This window comes from Peromyscus californicus, unplaced genomic scaffold, assembly GCF_007827085.1.
Source record: "Peromyscus californicus insignis strain IS unplaced genomic scaffold, ASM782708v3 Scaffold_4__1_contigs__length_199733344, whole genome shotgun sequence".
NCBI lineage: Eukaryota > Metazoa > Chordata > Mammalia > Rodentia > Cricetidae > Peromyscus > Peromyscus californicus.
The window spans coordinates 39,256,479-39,278,279 of record NW_026294562.1 but is presented as its reverse complement, the minus strand read 5'-3'; the positions used below and the strand labels follow the sequence as shown (position 1 = coordinate 39,278,279).

The following is a 21,801-nucleotide window of genomic DNA, read 5'->3' as shown; positions in this document are numbered from 1 at the left end:
CCCTGCCCACCGTGCATTTACACAGCTTCTGGGAATCCAAACTATCGTCTTCTTGCTCGTGCGGCAAGCATAAAGCACAAGGAAGCAGTGAGCAGGGACATGAACCTTGGACTCCCAGATTAAATGATACATCATGCTCTACCAAAGTAGCTATCCTGGCCTATTCTTTTCCGGTCTCACAATAGGGATGAAATTTCAACACAGGAAGCCGTGGGGCATTCAAACACTCTCCTGCCCATGGCAATAGACAACGGGGAGGCATCCCAGAGCTGTGGGTGAGGTATGGGTGGGTATCTGAGGGACAAGTATGGGCAGCACCTGGACAGAAAGACAGAGAGCCTGGAAGGTGCAGGAGGTGGAAGGTGAAGTCCTTTGTCAAATTGCCTTTATTTTCTCAGTGAAATAAACAGCAGGGCTTTTGGCTCAGAGTGTGGAGCGAGGAGGGTGTCTGAGGACAGAAGGTGCAATTTAGTTATTTCAGAGTGTGGGAAAGGAAAGTCCCTGGGGATATGCAAAAGGACAGTGTGGAGAGCCCACTAGAGACTCATGATCATAAATTTAGAGTGGCAACGGCATAGACTTGTTATTTTAGTTCAGCATGGCAAGTTGGAGAGAAACTGTGTTTTGCCAAGAGGTCCCAGGAACCAGGTGAGGGGTGCATGCGTACAAACCATGGTGTCATGGCTGGGTAGGAAGGATGTAAGGACAAGATTAAACAGTGAAAAGGGAGATTGGAGGCCAGACCTGAGTCAAAGAATTGTTCAAATGTGGTTATTGAAATAAATAAACTAGAAGAGAAAGCAGTGTTGGTCAGGAGGTAGGGTGCAGGTCAAGAGTTCAAAACTGGCCTTGCAAAGGTCTAGGGTACCCACATAACAATGGGGTGGTTCGGGGACTAGAGTTATGAGCCATTTACCTACCCGAATGCTACATTCATTAGCAGTGTTAACAGTGGTGGGGTGGGGGTGGAGAATTGTGAGTCAAGTGAGTGGGACTCTTGGAGCGTGAAGGAGAGTGAAAGTCAGCAGAAAGGCACAAGGCGGGACTAGCATAGCCTGGGGACAAGGTCTGAGGCTGCAGGCAGTGGGAAGTCAGACTAACTTCAGGGAAAACGCTGCTGCTGCTGCTGCTGCTGCTGCTGCTGACAACAGGTTCTGAATGCCACTCTGGAGTCTTAGTAAACCCCATCCTCTCTTTGGGGGCTAAAAGGCCATCCAGGGTGAAGGATTTATTCAGGGTCCTGGAGTCAGAAGGAAACAGGCAACAGCCAGACCTTTTATTTCCTTCTCTCTGCTTCCCAAATACCAACCCAGTGTTTTGGATATTTAAAAGAACTCTTAAAATGCCCTTGTTTGCTTCTGCCTTTATACCACCAGTGCTGCTCAAGGACAGGGCGGTGGTAACCATGGCAGTGAGCAGAGGGCGGTGAAGAGGTGTTTTTTTAAAATGGGGTGAAGCTCAGGCAGGCAGCATACAGAGCTGGAACCCCTTGTCCTTCTCTTTGTTCATTCAGCTTAACTGTAAGGAAAAGCTGAATTCTTCCCTGCAGGGAAGCAAGCCTGAAAGGGAAGGGCTTGCCTCTCTCGAGGTGTGTCCCTGGGAATAGATTTGGGGAGCCACTAGGGAAAGTTGGGGCAGCTGGCATACACAGGACAGTCTGTGGTGGCAAAGAAGCCAGCTCCCTCGCCTCCTGGGTGCAGAGTTCTTAGGATCTGTCGTCAGCTGGTCTCACCACTTCTCCCCAGACAGGTGGCCGCTCATGGGGGTGGCCCAGAATTCCAGCCAAAAAGGCTTGCCAGGCCCTGCCTTCGCAGGAAGGTATGGGGGGCAGAGGAGGGTAGAGAAGACAAGAGCGAAGGAGAGAGTTGCTGGATTAGGAGCCTCAAGTCCCCAAGCGGTCGCAGGGCAGGACAGGGCAAACTAGGGGCCCACGGGCACAGGAAAGTCCCATGACTGCAGTGCTTTGCGGCAGGTTTCCCAGCTGCTCTAGGCAGGGGGGAGGCAGCCCCGGTGATGGGCGAAGGGAGGGAGGGAGAGGAGGAGGGAAGTAAACAGGAGACCACTGTGAGCCAGTTCCCGGTGTTCAGAGAACACCAGCCGCCTCCGGTCCCGGTGGGTGGCTGGATGTGTGGAAATGAAACCGGGAGTGGGAGGGAGAGTGAAGAACAAGCACGCACTTTTTGCCTGTCATCCACTCACCTCGCCTTCCCGACCCCTGCAGCCCACGTCCCTACTGGGGTAGGGGTGGGAGGAAGGCAGTTCGCCAAGCACCCACCCCGAAGTACGGAGCAACTGTCGGTGAATCAGAACTGTCTCAGCCTCCTGTCACCTGCTCAATCGGAGGGGAACATGGCATCATCATCATTGGGACGTGGGACTTGCGACGGAAGGGGGTGGAGGACCCAGCGGCCAGGGTGTTAGGGTGTCTACCTCCCAACATCTCGGGGACTTCGGGGAGAATGGGTGGGACCAGGGCCTGGGTGTGCTTGGGAGGAGGGGAGGCGATGAGAGAGGGCAGGAGTGTCCTGTGGTGGGAAGCGCCGGGGAGCGGCGCCGGTACCGAGGGGCGGCTGCTGCTGCCGCCAGTGCGCGGGGTTATGCGAGGTAACCGAGCCTGGAGGAGGAGGGAGGCGGCGTGGGCCGCGGGCCGGGGTGTCTGGCGCTCGTTTGGACAAAGAGATGATGAAACGTGAGCGCTATATTTACCAAGGGGGTGGAGACGGGTGGGAGGGGGTAAAAAGGACAAACTGTTCCACAACAACCACAGGAAACACAGCCCTTCTGACTCACCCAGAGGGCCGCGCCGACCCCAGCGCAAGCTTAGCCCCGAGGCAGTACCGGAGCCCGGGGCTGGGGGTTGGGGGGGACGCCGGCACCGGATCGAACCCGGGTACCGGAGCTGGGGATGGGTTGGCTTTATAAATAAAAGGCACACTGGGTCGAAAGGCTGCAGGCGTGTGCGCGTAGCTTTTGTGGGGCATGGGGAGGGTGCGGAAAGACGTTCCTGGTTTTTTTGGCCGCGTGGCCGGGTCATCGCGGGAGAGACTGTGCCCGCCGCAGTCGCCGAGAGCACGATTCCTGCAAAGTCATCTTCACCCGCACAGCCTGGCTGGCCGGTCAGCCCGCCCCGCCCCGCCCGGGGACAGCAGCACCAGCCACCCCACCCCCACCCCCGCGCCTCGCTCGCAGCGCCCAGAGTTGGGGTGCGGTGCGGACTATGTTTAGAGGCTGATGTCATCGTGACACCCTACTCTGCAGTGTTCCCAGGGGTACCGCAGGGCAGGTTTTCCTGATCTTCGAGGATGTGGGGGTGGAAGGTGGCCTGCCTTCTCAGCACACCTCACACCCATGGTACCCCAGAGATTTAAAAAAAAAAAAATCTCTCTAGAGTTACGAAACAGGGCGGTGCGCGCTGGTGGAGGGTGCAAAGCCAGTGGCTAGCGCCCCGAGGGCCCAGCAACCCTCCCTAGTTGCTCCACCCCCAGCTCAGGTGTGGGGGGCTAATTTCAAGGTTAGCTCACGTGGGCGCGGGCGCCCGGAGCTCCTTGCACGAGTTTGGGGCGGGTTCCTCGTCCCCCAATCTAGGGCAGTTTGTTCAACTGCAGCAAAGGGAGCTTGATGTTCCAGCAGGGAAGGGATTTCTGAGAACTGGGACTGTCCTCAGATGAACCTGCCTCCTCCGGCTGCTGCTGCGGCGGCCGCCTGCGGAAGACTTTTTAAAAGGGCGATGCCAGGCCCAGACGCTCGGCGCGCGAGTGGCTGAACCGCCCGCCACTCTGCGGCCGGAGCAGAGCACCCGCCTCCGAGCGCCACGCGGGGCTGCTCTGAGCACAGGGGGCTGCGGGCTAAACTTATCCTCCTGCATATGCATGAACGGATGGCCTTTCCGCTCTGCAATGGAGAGGCCTGGAGTTTTGCGGTAGGCTGCTTAGTGGAGCGCGAGTAAAGTAGGGCGTCGTGTAAGTTTTCGCGCTTGCCGGAGCTCCCCGCCCCCTCCAGACACTGGGTGTTAACTCAACCTGGCCACAATCGGTTCGCCAGATCCGGCTTTATCGGATTGTGTTTCAGTTCCAGGCACATCACTGTAATGGAGAGCCCACCCCTTCAGTCCTGTCTACGTCCTCCCTAAGCCCACCACCTTCCCTAATTCTGCTTTCAGTAAAACGAACATAACTTTCCACAGTAGGCCCTTTATGTGCACTGGGTGGGATCGCTAAAGCTGCAGAGACCAGGCCGGGAAAGGGAGAGGTGTGGATCCTGCCCAATGTGAGGTCTGACACGTGATCCCCTACCCCCAGCGGGCCATCTGTTCTTCTTCCTTCCCGCCGGGAGGCTGGCAACTCTGTCCAGGCACAGTCCACGCCTCTCAGCAGGAAAAGACTGCGAAAAGCCAGAATCGGCAGAACCCTGTATCTACAGCATGTGACTTTAGGCTGAACTTCGGGCCTAGAGCAGGACGATATACCTGGCCATCTGTGTTTTAAGCAGAGTGCCGGGTGATTAGCCCCACCCACCAAAATGGGGAAGCCCTGCTTCGGGTCTAAATAAGTCTCCAGGGAAGAATCAGCAAGCGTTAGCCTGGAAATACCTTACTGGGGCTTACCTAGGAAAAAGAACAGATTCTAAGCCTCTAGGCCACTTCTTACAGACCAGTGAAAGAAGTGGGTGGAGAAGAGATTATGAAATTAGGGAAAAAAATTATTTTTGGGAGGTGCTAGAGTTGGAGGCTACCCTAGACCCTGTTTTTAAAAATAATAATTTTGAAAAAAAAAATGAGTTCTCATTAAATGTCGGATTTAAGGTTCTCCAACCTTCCCTGCCGTAACAGCGTTCTGAGAAAGCAAATTTTACTTTGTGGCCCCTGCCCCAGGATTTTTGAGACAGTCTACTGCAGCCCACTCTGTACCTCACAGTCTCCTTCCTCTTCCTCCCCAGTACTGGGGTTATGGCGTGCCCTTCCACACCCCAACCTGTCCTTTAGGAATCTTAAAGACCCCTGCGAGGCAGGAATTTGAAAGAGTCTGTGCAGCAGTTTTAGTCTAATCCTATCAGTCTGCAGATAAGGAGATGCCTCTGAGAGGTTGGGTGAGGTCACAGATCTCATCTTAGATCCAAGAGGCCTGTACCCTTCAGGCACTACCTTGTACTAGATCACTTAATTATGATAATTATTTTAGGGAGCATTGTAAACAAGGCTCACTGTTCTGGCTACAGGCTCATAAGTCATACCCTTGAGAACTTGAATAATAAAGCATAAGCTTAGGGAGAATGTGGAGAGGCAAACAATATAAACTAGAAGCAGTTATAATCTTCGAATTCTAGTGTTCCTCTGGGTGGAGGCATTTGGAGTAGAAATGTAATATAAAGACTGACTTGGGAAAGCAGACCTCTTATATTTATGTGGCCTAATATTAACAGGATAACTTGCCAAAATTTAATTGAGACAACCGCATGCTGGCTAAATAGCATAAGCTGGTTTTAATCATAAAACTATTATAGTACATTCCAACCCAGCAAGGAAAACATTGCTGAAAAATACAAGGGAGAAAATTATGACGTAGGAATTGTCACTTCTTGTGCTATGTGCTATCAAGCACATGCATGTTTTTTAACATGTAGCTCTCATCTAGGACAGATTCCTTTGCATTTCTGTCCCCATGCCTGTCTTGCTGCCAAGAACATAAATATCTGAGAATGAACGGTCAGGAAAGGGGAGCATGGTGTGCAACGTTAGAATTGCTGGGTCTGAAGCCATTCTCTGAATCAGCTAGCCATTTGTTTGCACATCTGTAAGAAATCGGCTTTCTTGACTTTTATAACTGAATCGGAGAACTCAGTCCAAACCACATGAAATCAAAGGGCACTAAAGAGAAGGCAGCAAAGAATTAAGGGAGGTTAAAGTTTACATATAAAAAAATCGTGAGGTTACTCTATTTAAATTCAGAATCATAATCTTTAAGGCAAGATACAGGCTTTTCTTTTCTTTTTTGAGAATAATGCTGATGTTAGTCTTAAAATTTTTTGGTGACTACTCAGACCTAGGCAGAGGAGACTTTTTCACGAGTGTATGTTCTGCCAGTAGAAACACAGGTCTGGGAGATTGTGTAGGCTTAGATCATGGGGCTCCTAGAGAAAGCCACTGGTTATCTGTGCTGTGCCCTAGGAGACAGGCAGAGGCGCAAATTCTAAGAATCGTGTATCCTAGGGACAGTTTATTCTAGAAAAATGATCACAAATTAGGCAAACTCAATCCCCCCCTCCCTCCTTCCCTTTTTTTCTTCCTTCTCCTTTCTTTTCTTTCTTGAGGCAGGATCTCACTCTGGAGCCCAGGTTACCCCCAGGCTGGCCTCCTCAAATGCTCCATCCTTCTAAGTACTAGGACTTCAGGTGTGCACCATCATGGCCAGCTCCTGTGAATTCTTTCATGAAATTAAGGTTATTAGAATGCAAAAAAAAAAAAAAAAAAATCCAAGATGGCTTCCCTGTTTCATGGCTGCTCTAAGGGTGCATGAGGGTGTTTGGGTCTGGGCCTGGCACAGAGCAAGTCTCCATGCTCTCATGGGGTTGGACACTGATGTGATCACGCTGGTAATTCTTTCTACATGTTCTTTTCCCGGGAAATGACCTTGTGTGGTGTCTTTCCCGCATCACTTTAAAAGTCAAAACAATCTACTCTAACCTTCAAACTGAGACCCAGAAGAACCCCGTGGAAGCATCCCCAATATTAAAGGTTAATCAGCAGTGGGAGTCAGGGTTAGATATTGTGAAATTAGCAAAATTAGCATTTCATAGAAACAAGAGCCTTTCATACTCAGGATAAGTGGATGGATTTTTCATCATCAGTGCCCCTCACAGTATGCCCCCGCTAGGGATATTGGCCCTAGTTTCTCTGCTCAGCTATCAAGATGGAAAACAACCCCAGCATTCACGACAAACCCACACTAATTGTTGATCAAGTAATGCCACAAGATTCAGCTGGTTAGGATCTCTGGCTGATTCCAGTTCTTAAGAATCTATTTAACATAGTTAATGTTTCACAGGGGCTTGGTTCTTCTAAAGGAGAATTGGGAATCAGGAACCCTGTGGTTTCTATTGAGTTCTGCCATTATCTACCTGATAAGGTAGAAAAGTCTTGTTCTCCACATTGTAAAGCTAGGGAAGGAAATGTACCCTGCAGGAACTGGGAGGAGTCCCTGAAAAGGATTTTTAAAGTCATGCAAATAAGGGGCTTCCGCTGGTCTTCCCTGGGTTAAGATGGCACTTGGGGCAGTAGGAACATTGGGGTATAGCAAAATACCAAGATGTGGTGCTTCTGTGCAAGGCCCGTTGGATATGGAACTAGATCTTTTGTTAGCTGTGATTTTTTTTTTCGATGAATTTCTTATAGTTTATGTGTGGGGTGGAAGAACTTTTAGCCATGTCCAAAGTGCTGCAATCCAAACAAGAAACAATTGATGCTGTCTCTTCAGAGAGTCCTTGGATAACGTGGCCTGCCATATTGAGGGGTTGTTTAAAACTAGATTCATACTGCATTTATTAATCACTCCGTCCTCCCACCTATCTTTCAGGGTTACCACCAGCAACACAAAATGTAAAGATCTGTCCGGTTCCACTACAGCTCCGCAGGTTTACAAGTGTCGAGCGCTTGCTTTCGGAACGCCCTTCTGATTGGCTGAGCCAATGCCAGTGACATCAACCAACTTACTTTTGATTGGAAGGCTGGTTGCTGGGACTGTAGCGTTTGCAGGAAGTCACTTAACTGTTTGAGGGCTGGAAACCCGAAGCTGAAGTTCTGTTTCGTCCCTAGGGACGGGTGTAACCGCCTGGGGGAGATACGTCTCCAAGCCACGCCAGCTGGCACGTGGGCCGGGAGGCGTGGGCGCGCGCGCGGACCGGGCGGCATCCGCGGGGCTGCGCCGCCCGGCTCGGAGCAGTTTCCCTTTTAAATGTCAGCGTTCGGGGCTGGAGGGGCAGCACGCGGCGGCGGAACGGAACGGTCGGATTGGCCGCGCGCCGTAGTTCTAGACGCACCTCTCCACCGAAGGGCCCTTCTGACTGGCAGGGGGAGAAAGTAAACAGAGTTGAATCACCCTCCCCACTGGCCAATTGGAGGGGGCCTGGATTGTGACGTGATGGGATTCTGCGAAATTGTTACTGAGCTGGAGAATGCCGGAGCGGCGCGGCGCGGCAGGACCAGGGGCTCGGCGGCCGTCGGCGGACGCGGGAAGAAGTGTCTTCTAGGAGGCGCGGCGCCCGGCTCGGTCCCCGCCCCCCGCGTCCGCGTCCTCGGCTGATGCCCCGGGGCGTGAGCTCGGCGGAGAGGCGGCCGAGGGCGTGCGCCTGGCTCGCAGTTGCCTTCCCCCGCGACTCGGACGCGTTTGCAGTCGAATAAACTTGCGACCGCCACGTGTGGCATCTCTCCAAGGAGGCGGCTCAGGGAGGAGGGCGCGCCCGTCGGGGAATCGCGCGGGGCGCCGGGCAGGGCGGCGGCGACAGCGGCGGAGCCGGCCGCGGCTGCTGCGTGCGGAGGCGCAGCCGGTTACGTAAAGATGAGGGGCTGAGGTCGCCTCGGCGCTCCCGCGAGTCGCGAGCTCCCGCGCCCCCCGCCCCCTCGGCCTCGCCGCACCGCTCGTCGTCCGAGGCCAGGGCAGGGCGAGCCGAAGCTCCGCAGCCACCGTCAAGTTTGGCCGCACCGCCCGGGGTGCCGTCGCCCGCACCATGTCCGCGGCCGCCTACATGGACTTCGTGGCTGCCCAGTGTCTGGTTTCCATCTCCAACCGCACCGCCGTGCCGGAGCATGGGGGCGCTCCGGACGCCGAGCGGCTGCGACTACCTGAGCGCGAGGTGACTAAGGAGCACGGTGACCCGGGGGACACCTGGAAGGATTATTGCACACTGGTCACCATCGCCAAGAGCTTGTTGGACCTGAACAAGTACAGACCCATCCAGACCCCCTCGGTGTGCAGCGACAGTCTGGAGAGTCCCGATGAGGATATAGGATCCGACAGCGACGTGACCACCGAATCTGGGTCGAGTCCTTCCCACAGCCCGGAGGAGAGACAGGATTCTGGCAACACGCCCAGCCCGCTCTCCCTCCTCCACTCTGGAGTGGCTGCGAAGGGGAAACACGCCTCCGAAAAGAGGCACAAGTGCCCCTACAGTGGCTGTGGGAAAGTCTATGGAAAATCCTCCCATCTTAAAGCCCATTACAGAGTGCATACAGGTTAGCGGCGTCGCCTCTCCCCCGCTCCGGGCTTAGCTAACCTTTGGCCGGCCAGCATTCCTGGGCGCCCAGGACTCCGCACTCGGCCTAGAGGCTGCAAACATTTTTGGAGAAGATGCTGTTTAACTCTTGCACTCTCTCCTTACTTGGCCCCAACCTTTAGGAGCCCCCCGGAGCCCCCCCAAACTGCCGGGCTGAGAGAGTGGCTTGCGTGGCTTGGCCGGGGAGCGGGCCCGCCCCTCCCTTGCCCGCCCCGCCCCCGGGACTCCGCACCCCGCCGCTGCGGGGCCGCCCCACCTGGGGAGACGCTGGCGGCGGGCAGTCAGATGGCGCAGCTTTTTATTCCGTTCCCTGGTGGGGTTGCAGCGGAGGGGTCGCGGCGTGGCGGGGGGAAGCCGCACTCTGCGTGAATCCTTTTAGGGATGACTAAGGACTCATTTAGCTGGATGGCGGCTACTTTTCAGGGCTTGCCAAGGTGGTTTTAAATTTGGCCAAGAGCCCCCTGAGAGGTTTAAAATAAAACTGCTTCAGGCTGCAGGGGAGGCTGATGAAGGAATGGTTGGCGGATTAACTTCGCGACCAGTTAGCCTTCCTAAGGGACGTGATTCAGTGCTGATCTGTCCCCCATGTGACTTATTAGGTAGCACGCCTGAACCCTAAGTAGAGAGGTGTGGTCCTTGCTGGAGTTCAGGGCCTCGGGGATGAAATGTGGGGCGCTTCTGCTAGCGGTAGGCCAAGCAGCATACACCAACGTGGCTGGAAAGACATCTGCTGTGTGGAATGGGCATTAGGGACTTAGAGGGACCTTGGTCAGCTGGCTCTGGTTTGTTCCAATTAAACATGCACAGGACAAGTTGGAAAGCGTTCACATGTGGACGTGCTGTCTGATCAGCTTGGGAAGGGTCGTTTGTAACTGCTGTTACGATCAGGCAGCAGACCCTTCCCTTCGGCCCTGAGACAGCTTAAGAAGTTGTTGGCATTGTGTGGAAAGGCGTGGAGGATTTTTGGTGTGAAGGTTTGATATTTTGTGGGAGAGATCCTGAACCTTTGGTTTCAAAATGGTGCTCTTGTTGGGGTTTTCGGCCTTGTTCGCCTTTTAAAAGAAGGACTGTGTAACCACCTCTTCTTTTTTATTTCCTTTGGAAAATGAGTCTCTTGGAGGTGGCTGCCAACACCCATATAAATCTGAATTTCCTAGTGATCATGAAAAAACAGGTGCTTTGCGGGATCCACATCTAGGTTGCCATATGAAAGGGCACCTTTGAAAGTTTGAATCTATAAGGCAGTTAGACAGGCCTGTACCCTCAGTGAGGGGTGTGACCTTTAGTAGGGCTCTGGGAGGCGAAGAGTGGTGTATGAACTCGGTGTGTTACTCACCACAGCTGTTGGGCGGGCCTGGCCATGTCAGCCATGTTCCCCGGGTTCAGCAGCTCACATGGACACCCACTGCCACCTTGAGCAAAGGCATTTTCTCCTTCAGGAGGGCTGCCCCAACGGTGTAAGTGGGGAGGCCCGCAGTGCCTCCGTGGCTCAGCAGTAGATCCCCAGCATTCTGGGCCATTTCGGCTGAGTGCTTTTCTCGGGTGTTTATAGAAATGGCTGCTCATGTGTGCGTGCATGCGTGCTGCTCTGATTCTCCATAAGGCATGTCAGCTCAGCTGTTTCAGGAGAACCTTTCACACAGTTCAGAGTGGAAAAGGAAGTGAAATAAATACTCTTCCCGTTTTAAATACTGCAGTCATTCTTTAGGTTCTAGTGCTGTGGTGATTGCAGGGGTCTTATTTATGTTTGGGGGTGGGTGGGAGGGGTGGCTGGGGGAGGGGTGAAGGACTCTGTCCTGCTAGTGTGGACAAAAACTCCAGCCTCTACAGATATTGCCTAAAGTGTACTGACGAGAAAGCACATGCCAAGTTGAGTTTCAGGCACTTGGATTCAGGTTCGATCATGGCTGGGTGGGGCAAGGAGCGTCCTGATTTTCTTTCTGCTGGTTCTTAAATCCTGAAGGTGCCTGGAGACAGCCTCGGATCTTCAGCACGGAACTCCCTCCCTGCCACACCCCCGTGTTCAGTGCTGCTCCACACATTCCCTGGAGAATCCCCCCTGCTCACTTCCTTATAGAGCCTTGAGCAGCTCTGCTGCCATAGGGCAGCTTTAGAAGTGGAATCCTTTCAAAAAATGTGTCATTTAATTCCGCGGAGCTCCTTCCACGGTGTCCCGAGGAAGGACACAGTTGAGGGGGCTGAACTAGGCCCGGATTTGCCTTTCCGTTCCTTGAGACCCTAAGCAGGTCTTCAGGATTGGGGGTTTGCAAACTGGAGTACCCTGCTGCAGAATTTGCTTTGCAGATTTGTTTGCCGTGGACGGCACAGAGTTTATAAAAATTTCATTAGTTACCAGCATCTAAAAATCAGGATTCTGGCATAAGGCCAGATTTCTAGTTCTCTGGAAAAATCAGAAGATCTGGCAAATACTGAGTGGGCCCGGATCCTTGCCTAGCAACAATTGGTCTGAACTGCTTTATCTTGGGTGGACCTCATTTATTTATGTTTATTTTGGGGTTTTGGAGACAAGGTCTTGCAAAAATAGCTAATCTGGACTTGAATTTGAGATATTCCTTGGACCCTCCTCCACCACCACCACCCCCTGACACCTCCCAAATGTTGAGGTTAGAGGCATGTACACTAGACTTATACTTTTTCCTTGTATACTCAGACTGTCTGGCAGAAAGGACTGAGATAGTGTCCATAACAGAAGCCTTCCTCCAGTTTTGGAATAGAGTGTATGGTGGTCTTAGGAATGCCTATACTGGCAATTCTAACTCAGGTGGAAAAGTATCTTTCCAGGTACTCAATGGCTTCTGTCACAATTCTCTGTGGCTTTGGAGTTACCTGTTTGGTCAAGGAGAGTCTAGTGGTAGTCTAAGTGTGATATAGCTGGATGTGGTAGATCTGTATACAGACAAAGGTAGATCTGTATAAGTTTGAGGCCAGCCTGGTCTACACAGCCGGATGTGGTAGATCTGTATACAGACACAGGTAGATCTGTATAAGTTTGAGGCCAGCCTGGTCTACACAGCAAGTTACAGACCAGCCAGGGCTACATAGTGAGACCTTGTCTCAAACAAAGAAATGTGATATGAAGCCACTTCTAGGGGCTAGCGGTACTCAGTGGCTAAGTGTATGCTTAGCATGCCCTAGGCCCTGGGTTCAATTCTTAGCACCCAAACCAAAGCTCAGGGAGGCTGGATTTCAGGGCCAGAGCCAACTCTGGCTGTGGCCCCAAGCCTTAGACTGAGAGGCCCTAGTGTTGTCACCTGGTCCTTACCACTTTTTCCTCTTTTTATGAGTACTGGGAAACCCTGTCCTTAAGGAGGTGTGCTCTTTGACCTAGTCTTTCCAGGCAGCTTCCTACAGTGATACGGGATAGTATTTCATAAACTGCATCCTTCCTGGATGTATTTACAACTGAACCCGATTGGTGAGGAGGTAACTTGCCTATGGGAGTATTCCTCTACTATATTCCCATTATATATATATATCTCTAAGGAGACTTGAGACGACATTTTTCTACAAATGCCCACCCTACACCCTATGGTGTCTTAACACTGAGAGGATAAATTATAGAGCTACTTATTTAGAGGGCCACATTGTTTCTGACTATCAAAGAGCCCATTTTTGCCCACCTGGGGATGTCGTTCACCCACCCACCCTAGTGAGAATGTCTGGACTCACTTTCAAGTGCCCTGTGCAGAGAAGTAGCAATGAATTGTAGAGAAGGGTGTGCAGAGCCACATACAGCTCCCCGCTGAAGGGAAGATGGGTTTCTGAGTTTGTTGGGTTCTTGTGGGTTTGCTAGTGAATTCCAGATAAGGTGCCCCTCTCTGGAGTTCAGGACAGGGTGGCCTTTGGTTATTCGGCCTAGTTGAAATCTCCTCTGGAGATAGAGACCCACCCTGGTGACTCTTGTTCCTAGTCTGGAAGAAAAGAAGGACCTCCTCCATCTCTTACTTGCCCCATCTCCTTGAGGGAGCACTGAAAAAGCAGGGTGGCCTTCTTCTGAAGCTGGCAAGCATCTCTGCTTCACAGCATGAAATTCAAATGGGGTACAATTACAAAGCACGTGGGCGTTTCCTTGGTTTCCCTCTCCAGAGTGAGTGGGCCCAGGGTTGGAGGTGGGAGGGCCCCACAGGAAACAGGGTCCTCTGGATGGTGGCACCCCATTGCCTTCAGACACAATGCTGTGAAGGGAAGAGGACTCTGGGGCTCCATTCCTGTTGTTGATGCTTCTCCCAAGACCCCGTCATTCCACGGTGTCTGTGGGAAACTCCCAAAGTGAACTTCCCAGGGAGAAACTGCCGAGGACATATTGGGAAAGTGGCTGACAACGATCTTCCCTAATAAGTTCATTGAGAGGAAAAGTGGGCAGATGATTCCCGAGTGCTCTCTCAGCAGCTCCTAAAACCACAGGGCTAGCTCTGCTTGGAGCCTGCTTTCAGCTAGATTTCTGGATGCCTTCCTATCATTAGCATTGTTAGTATTGAAAAACAACACCCCGGCCCGTTGTGTTTCTTAGTCTGCTTTTTATTTTCTCTCTCTTGCCTTATCTATTCTCAGGGTTGGGGGGGGGGGGGGCTTACAGCTAGAAACCGCCCCCACATCACCCTCCCACCCTTCCCTAGTGTTTCTCCAGCAAGCCCAGCGCCCACGGAGGAGCGTAAATTAATGCCTAGTAATTGGTACAAAGGCACTTTCTGTTTCTATGCGGCACATGCAAAAAGGAGAGGCAAAAAAGAAGGGGAAAAAAACCCACTGTTGTTAAAAAGGGAAAGAGAGATCCTTCCAGCAGTGGTCTTGAGGAATCCTGGCTCCCAGTCGGCCCCACTTTTTGTTGGAAGTTAGTCACAGGCCTAGGCCTAACTCAGCACTTGGTGGCAGTAGTTGCTGGTCTGAAAAGAATAGACCTTGGAGGTTGGATGTGACCTTGAAAGGTCGACTCATCCATCATTTTGTCTATAAAAGAGCATGTGCCCACCCTCTGAGATGGGTTTGGTCTGCCGAAGCATTTGGAAGAACTTGGGAGATTTGGAGGCACACTGCCAGGGTACAAAAGCCCTCCTGCCTTCGCTAGCATGTGACTCTGAGCTTATCCTGGAATCTTCTAGTGCCTCCAGTTTTCTGTAGAAAAACGTCAAAGCCTGTGGCTTCCAGCTTGCGTCTGTGAGTGCCCCGTTCTCCCTCCATTGTGAGTTCCTGAGGGTTTGACTCTGTAATTAACAAGGTTTTATTTTTGTTGTTGTTTTAAATCTATTCCTAAAATACTGCTTAGGGGAATTAATCAGTCGAAGGGTCTTGGTGGAATGGGCCGGCCTCTGCCCTTTTGTTACCAGCCAACTCCACCAGTCCCAGGCAAAGCTCAGGGGAGAGTCCTCGCTCTCCCTTCCTGGAAGGCTCCAAGAACTTCAATACCAGTTTGGTGCATTCAGGCCAAGAGTGAGTATTTGTCTTGTCTTGGCCTCAAGTAGCCTCCTTAGCAAGTGTAGGACTAATGTTAACATTAAAGAGAATGGGGTCCCCCGATAGGGAAGAGAAGAGCAGGTCCCCCCCTCCGGGAGGTCTTCCTGGACATTCATTTCCACTTGTGCCTAGACACTTGTGGTAGTGAGGCCTGCCTTTAAGCTCCCTTTTTTCTGATCTACTCCTCCCAGGTGTACGGGACTTTGGAAGCCTGAGGTGAGAATGAGAATCTGGACCTGGAATCCAAAGGTTTCCCACTTCATCATCCAAGGCCAGAGCTGCTGGGTCTTTGAGTGAATGAATATATTTCCTAGAGTTGGGAGATGGAACCTGAACCTCCCGAGTGCTAGGCAAGCAACCATTGCACTATATCCCTGGGCCTCTGAATTTATATATTTATTTATTATTATTATTATTACTATTATTATTATTATTGTTTTTTTGAGACAAGGTTTCTCTGTGTAACCCTGGCTGTCCTGGAACTCACTCTGTAGAACAGGCTGACCTCGAACTAAGGGATCTGACCACTTCTGCCTCTGGAGTGCTGGGATTAAAGGCATAAGCCACCACCGCCCGCCCTGAATTTATTTTTAAAATGAGATTGAGAATGATCACTTCTATGAACTAGAGAGTGGAGTTCATCCCTGACTGACCAGACTGAGTCCTTTGAAAAAGTGAGAAGACGTCATTTAAATAGATTAAAATAAAACCATGGGAGCTTATACCATACAAAATTAATGACTAGGTTTTGAAATGCAGACAGTGCCGTGTTTTGTCTTCAGTGAAGTTTAGACATGTTTGAGAACCTCCCTCTTTGTGGAAGTGAATGAATGCTTCTGGGAGTCTGTGACAGCTGGGTATGGGAACCACTGGGTAGGCCCAGGGACAAATGGCCCAGGCGCTTGTCTGGGGATGATGGACATTTTAGTTTTAATTCTGTGAAGGGGTGTGTCTGCCTGTGTATGCACACATGAGTTCAGGTGCCGACAGGGGCCAGATGTGTCCGATCCCTTGGAGAGGGAGTTAATTATACAGACGGTGGTGAGCCACTCGATGTGGGTGCTGGGAACTGAACTAAGGTCCTCTGAAAGAGCAGGAAGTGCTCTTAACTACTGAGCCATTTCTCCAGCCCAGACCCTAGACAGTTTAGACTGGAAAGAATTATACAGATTGGTGTTGCTCAGAAAAATGGGAGAAAGGTGGGGGAACTTCACTATCTGCCCTTCCCAGGGGGCCAGCTCTAAGATTTCAGTCAGTGAAGAGGGGGCCCTGGCCCATCAGAGTAGTCTCCTCTGAGGAGCTAGAAGAACCTTTACCTTCAGCATGAAGGCAGGGGTACCGTGACTGGGAGCACGGGCCTTCAGCACACTCTTCATGGGCCTATCCCTGACTGCCCTACTCTCATCACAAGGACTCAGGCAAAGCTTTCATGTTCCCTGAACCTCAGGTTTCTCATCTGTAAAATGGAGTTCCATAATTGCATGGTATTGAAGTTATGAGGCCAAGTTCAGATGAGGCATTTAAAAGATTTAGCATGCTAATCTTAGGCTGAGAATTATTACACTTAAAGGTAAATGCTTTGCATATATATCCCAGAAGCCTTTGAGAGTCCTGGAATTTTTGTTTAAAATTCTAGGTGGACTCAGTATCATTAGGTGATTCTGAGTGACTGCTACAAGTGAAAGGTATGTCAACTGCTGATGGCCATTGTGACTTCATGCGTGCTGTCATGTGGGGGTATGGAGTGTGTCAGGTCCTGGGCCAGACAGCGGAAACTCTGAACAAATCCTGACTCCCCGTGTCATCCAAGACTGTTTACTTCCAACCTGAAAAAGAACCCATTTGTCATTATTGTTTCAATCTGCTTTTATTTTGTTTGCTTTCGCCTTTTTTTTTTTTTTTTTTTTTTTTCACAGGGTCTGGCCATATAAGCTCAGGCTAGCCTGAAAGAAACTCTGTGGTCCAGGATGTCTTCAAACGCTTGGTTTTCCTGCATCAGCTTCCAGGGTGCTCAGATGATAGGCCAGCGCCACGACAACTGCAGGGTCTGGGTTTTGGACCCATAGACAGGTTCTAAGCAAGAAAGTCCATAGACTTAGCCCAGTGTTCCATGTGGGCTGTCTCACACCTACAATCCCAACCCCTGATAGGCAGGGGTATAAACGGCCATGTGTTAGAGGCCAACCTAGGCTACTCAGCAAAGCTTTAAAAAAAATTTCTTTTTAATTAAAAATAGAGCTCCAGGTTCAGGACGCAGGCATTCAGTGTCCTCGCTATCCCTTCTCTCTATGGCTTTGCCACCCTGTTGCTGGCTCTGGCTTAATTCATTAGCTTTCTCTCTGAATGGTGCTAAAATGGCTGCCAAGCAACACCAGACTCACTTCCTGCCAATTCAGCAAAGCCGCACAGAAAGACTACTTCCCATTCCTAATGATTCCAGCAAACGACCCAGGCTTTAAGCCACGGCTGAGCTGAAAGTGTGTGTCCCTTATGAAAACCGTCCGCGTGGCAGGACTGGGTTCCATCTCATCCAAGCCTCTCAAGTCTGAAGGTGTGGGCTCAGCTCCTGAACTGCTAGGACTCAGAGGAAGAACTGGTTGGAATACAGGAAGATGGAATATAGGCCAGACAAGGCCAATCGAACACCTATGTCCACTTAGGCTTACTAGCAGGATGTGCCAAAGGGCAGCATTTATTTCCTCTGCTCTCTGGAGCTTAGTGGAAAGCAGTGAACGGACAGAAAGAACTTTGCAGAGAACAGGTGATATCAACATGTGTTGCAAGTGCTCACACACACCCGCAGGCCCTTCTGAGGAGATGGTCAAGAGACTAAGACCAAAAACTTCACATGGAACAAGTTTACCAACAGATCTTCAAGGGTGTTTACATGATCTCCACTCCAGATTGTCCATTTCAGTGCTTGGAAGAGTGAATCACACTCACATGAACATTTATTATCCACAGTGCTGTAGATAAGGTCTGTGTAAAGACGAGTCGTTCATGTAGTGGTTCCGGTTGATATTCCAATATCCTTTCAGTGTGCAGAACTCTGAACAGAAACACCACAATAAATACAAGAAACAGAAAATAGAGCTTAAAAAAACAAAATACCGGCCGGGCGGTGGTGGCGCACGCCTTTAATCCCAGCACTCGGGAGGCAGAGCCAGGTGGATCTCTGTGAGTTTGAGGCCAGCCTGGGCTACCAAGCGAGTCCCAGGAAAGGCGCAAAGCTACACAGAGAAACCCTGTCTCGAAAAACGGAAAAAAAAAAAAAAACACCAATGTGACGTAAATTCCTGCATTGCCATATTTCCCTTGTAGTTTTATAACCCTATGGTTTTAAAGACAATAGCAGAATGAAGCTGGGCCTGAAGGGCATACCTCTAATCTGACCACTTGGGGAAGGTTAGGCAGGAGGAATGAATTCTGAGAGCATCCAAGGCCAGCCGGGCCCCTTGGCCAGATCCTGTGGGGACATGGTAGTGTGGCTGTTTCCTGTGTGGAAAGCTCAGACCTGCATTTCCTAGCCTTTGGTGAGGAACACTAAGCCAGGGGAATCTGTGGCTCATTTTGTTGCAGGAATTCGTGATTCATGCTGTTTCATGGGGACCTGTGTGGAGTAAGACTGTTGTCACCACAGCCATATCCTGATACCAGCACTCTGCAGGCCCCAGAGGGGAAAAGAAGCTGGAGACAAGTGATGGTATGGCATCACCTGTCACTTTTAGTCCTCATTTGTCACAGCCTTGCTAGCTGGTAGAGTGGGTATAGCCAGTCAGGCTCTAGGCTTCCCATTTCTGTTGTTGGAAAATAACGCTGTCTTGGCAGTTTAGGAGTTCTTGGTCACGTCTCTATTTAGGGCAAGTGAGTTTTTTGTTTTTTGTTTTTTTTTTTTTTTTTGTTTTTTTTTTTGTTTTTGTTTTTCGAGACAGGGTTTCTCTGTGTAGCTTTGCGCCTTTCCTGGAACTCGCTTTGGAGACCAGGCTGGCCTCGAACTCACAGAGATCCGCCTGGCTCTGCCTCCCGAGTGCTGGGATTAAAGGCGTGCGCCACCACCTCCCGGCTGTTTTTTGTTTTTTAAAGACTATTCTGTAGCCCACACTGACCTCAAACTCAAGGTAATCCTCCTGCTTTGGTCTCCCAAGTGCTAGGATTGTAGAAATGGCTTGTTAATGTATTACATTCTATTGTTTTTCTAGGGTAAAGTTTAAAACAGCCACTTTAATTTGGGGTCCTTTGCCTTTCTTCCCCTGAGTGATATCCCCCCTGGAATAGCAAGCTCACCTGTTGCTCTGGCATTGTGAAGGGTCATCCATGTGCCAAGCCTTCCTGTGGCTTGGTGGTCTCCATTGGCTCTCACACAGCCACTGCATGTCCTGTCCTCACTGATAGCATGTGCTGGAGAGGGCTTCCGCACAGCAGCTGCAGGAGTGAGATCCTGGGACTCTGTACCACTGTCTTCCTCCAGTAGCACCTAGTTCTTTCTCTCCCCATTTGGAAGGGAGGAAACCCAGATCTGCATAGAGGAATGACCCACTCGGCCACAGCAGTCCAGCCCATCAGGTGCCGTTAGTGAGGCCTACCTAGCCTGGGCTTCCACAGGCTTGTGTTCTGGAGAGGCTGAGGGAAGGCAGCTTTTCCTGAGCACTTCCGGGTGTGTCTGTAAAAAGGAGTGAAGAGCTCTGGCGCTCCCTAGAGACCTCTAACATCTATCTACACGAATGCTGTTCTTTGAATCCCATTCCGATCACAAGCCTATTGTAGGTTGAAAATAACAGAAAGTAGAAAAGGCCCGTGTAAGCCTCAAACATAGCTTAGCAGCACAGCCACCGTGGACCATAGGGCTTCCCTCCTGGTTGTGGCTGGCTGGGGACTGTAGCTTACTGCTGCCCAGCATCAGCAGAGGATCAAGCCTAGGAAGCAATTAAAATTCCAACTACAGTCTCTACCGAGGCCTGTTGCTTCTGCACTATCAGAAAGATGAGCAATCTAAGGCTTAGATTCTAAGCAGAGCCATCGTAGACACGGGGGCATGTGGACTTCAAGGTCTTGGAAGTGTTGGCAAATCCACGAAGAATAAGCTTAAGGTGTACAGCTTTTTGTTTATTGAGACAGGGCTTCATGTAGCCCAAGCTGGCCTTAATTCCTTAGGCTGCCAAGAATGACCTTGAACTCGTGATCTGCTTGCCTCAGCCTCTCAAGTGCTGGGATTTCAGATGCGTGCCACAGCTCCAGGTTCGGTGCTCTATATTTTACAAATGTTACTTTGAAACTTAAAGCTGGCAGAATGGCCAGTTAACTGCCTTAACAGTGCCACCCCTGCCCCCTAACTGCATATGGAAAGAAGGGCCAGGAAGACAGTAAGCAAAATCGGGCATGAAAGAGCCTCTGTGCTTTCAGTTCAGGCCTTGGCTCTTTTCTCACATCTCATCTCTTTTTTTGCACAAAACTGGAGTAAACATTTGAACTGGGTTTTAAACTGGTCATGCACTTCCGTGCAGGTGTCCTTGGGCAAATCACCGGCCCCTTGTGCTGCCTGTTTCTGGAACCCGGCCAGTTAGAAATCAGAGATCATAAAAATGGAGCGAGAAAGAGAATCCATGTGCCGGAGAGTTATTGAACATTTGCTTCTGGTTTGATATTGAAGGCCTCCTGAGCCATCTACTCTTCACATCTCCTATGGGAGGCTGGGCAGAGGTAGGAGTCATGCCGACCTGAGAACCAGCTCATGGAAGCTGGGATCTGGTTTCTTTGGAACTAGCTGTGTGGTTATGAGGCCTTTGGAGCATGACTAGGAGCTCCCAGCTCTAAATTCTGTAAATGACCCAAATAATGCCTTCTAGTGACGTGTACCAAGCTGCAGACCTTTCTTGTGTTTAAAATTATCTGTCTGGGGTTCGTATTTTGCCTCTGCACTAGTTTTAGAATTTCTGAGATGAGCCCACAAGACTCAGGTCCTGCTGTGCTAAGTACCGGAAGGCTCGAGAATCTTGCCTGCCATCTTTCCTTGGGGTTTCACTGGGCCTGTGGGTTTCTCACAGATCCACTGAGTGTGGGGGTCGTGCAGGCACTAGCAGGCAGGTTTACGCCACAGATACAAGTGGCCGTCATGCATTATGCCTTGGGACACACCCACTTCCTTTAAACAGCCTAAACCGGTGCACGAGCTGCTTTCATTCCCACAGATACTCACCCACAGTATGGGTGGTACCCACAGACTGAGCACCGACATCTCACATCAAAGCAAAAAAAAAAAAAAAAAAAAACCACCAAACACGAAAGGAGTAAAACCACAAAGGCTGCAGGAGAGAGGTGGAGCAGGTGGTACTGGGATGGGTAACCGTGGGGGCCAGGATTGTCCCTTCAGAGGCTGCCAGGCATCCTTGCTCATTCAGAACAATTTTGGGTGTGGCAATACTTCTGGTGAGCAGGAGACTTACGATGTCCTGATTTTTTGAGTCCAGTGTTCACAAAAACGGTTGACGTAGGAGAAGGTGGGATTCCGTCTGAGAAGTTCACAAACTGTTAGGTTGAGTTTGCACGCGAGAGCGCTGGAGAATGGAGGTCCCTGTGCTTGTTCAGCCCCTGCGGACCCTCCAGGGGTGGAAGGAAGATGGCGGTGGACAGCCAGGGAAGTGGGTGGGTCTGTGTGGGACCCAGCCACAGCAAGCACCGTGATGGAGGCTGTGTGTTCTTGGACTGGCCCTCTGCCTAGCAAGGATGGCAGTAGTTGGAGAGCCCTGAAAATGTGGGACAGAACGTGCCACTCAGGAGGAGGAATGCCTTTTGTTCTTGTTTAGGGCCATTTCTAGGTCATCTATGGAACAAGGAAAGGAGGTATGAGAAGTGTGAGACGACAGATGTGTATCCCGAAAGGGTCTCGCTTTCTAATGAGTTGTTGGACACCTAGAATACCCACTAATTTCTCTGTAGGAAGTATACATCTCTGCTCCCACAGGACACATTGATTTGCTTGTTTTGGGTTGGCTTTTTGTTTTGTTTAGGACCTAGCCCTGGCTGGCCTGGAGTTCACTGTATAGGCTAACCTTAGACTCCAAGATCCAC

At 50.8% G+C, this 21,801-nt stretch overlaps 1 protein-coding gene and 1 long non-coding RNA gene across 2 annotated transcripts in view; one reads left to right on the top strand and one right to left on the bottom strand.

Annotated features, from left to right (window-relative positions):
• Window positions 1-6,199: 6,199 nt before the first annotated feature.
• On the bottom strand, window positions 6,200-7,820 carry LOC128125493 (uncharacterized). The gene is made up of 2 exons (XR_008223173.1): window positions 7,706-7,820; window positions 6,200-6,419 (listed from the first exon to the last, which is right to left on the bottom strand). It is a non-coding gene; the product is annotated as an uncharacterized LOC128125493 (long non-coding RNA).
• Window positions 7,821-7,979: 159 nt separating this feature from the next.
• Window positions 7,980-21,801, top strand: part of Klf9 (KLF transcription factor 9) — a 28,486-nt gene continuing 14,664 nt past the window's right edge. The window contains exon 1 of the mRNA XM_052762945.1: window positions 7,980-9,223. Coding sequence (XP_052618905.1) covers window positions 8,719-9,223 — 505 coding nt within the window. The 5' untranslated portion in view covers window positions 7,980-8,718. The remainder of the gene's footprint in view (window positions 9,224-21,801) is intronic.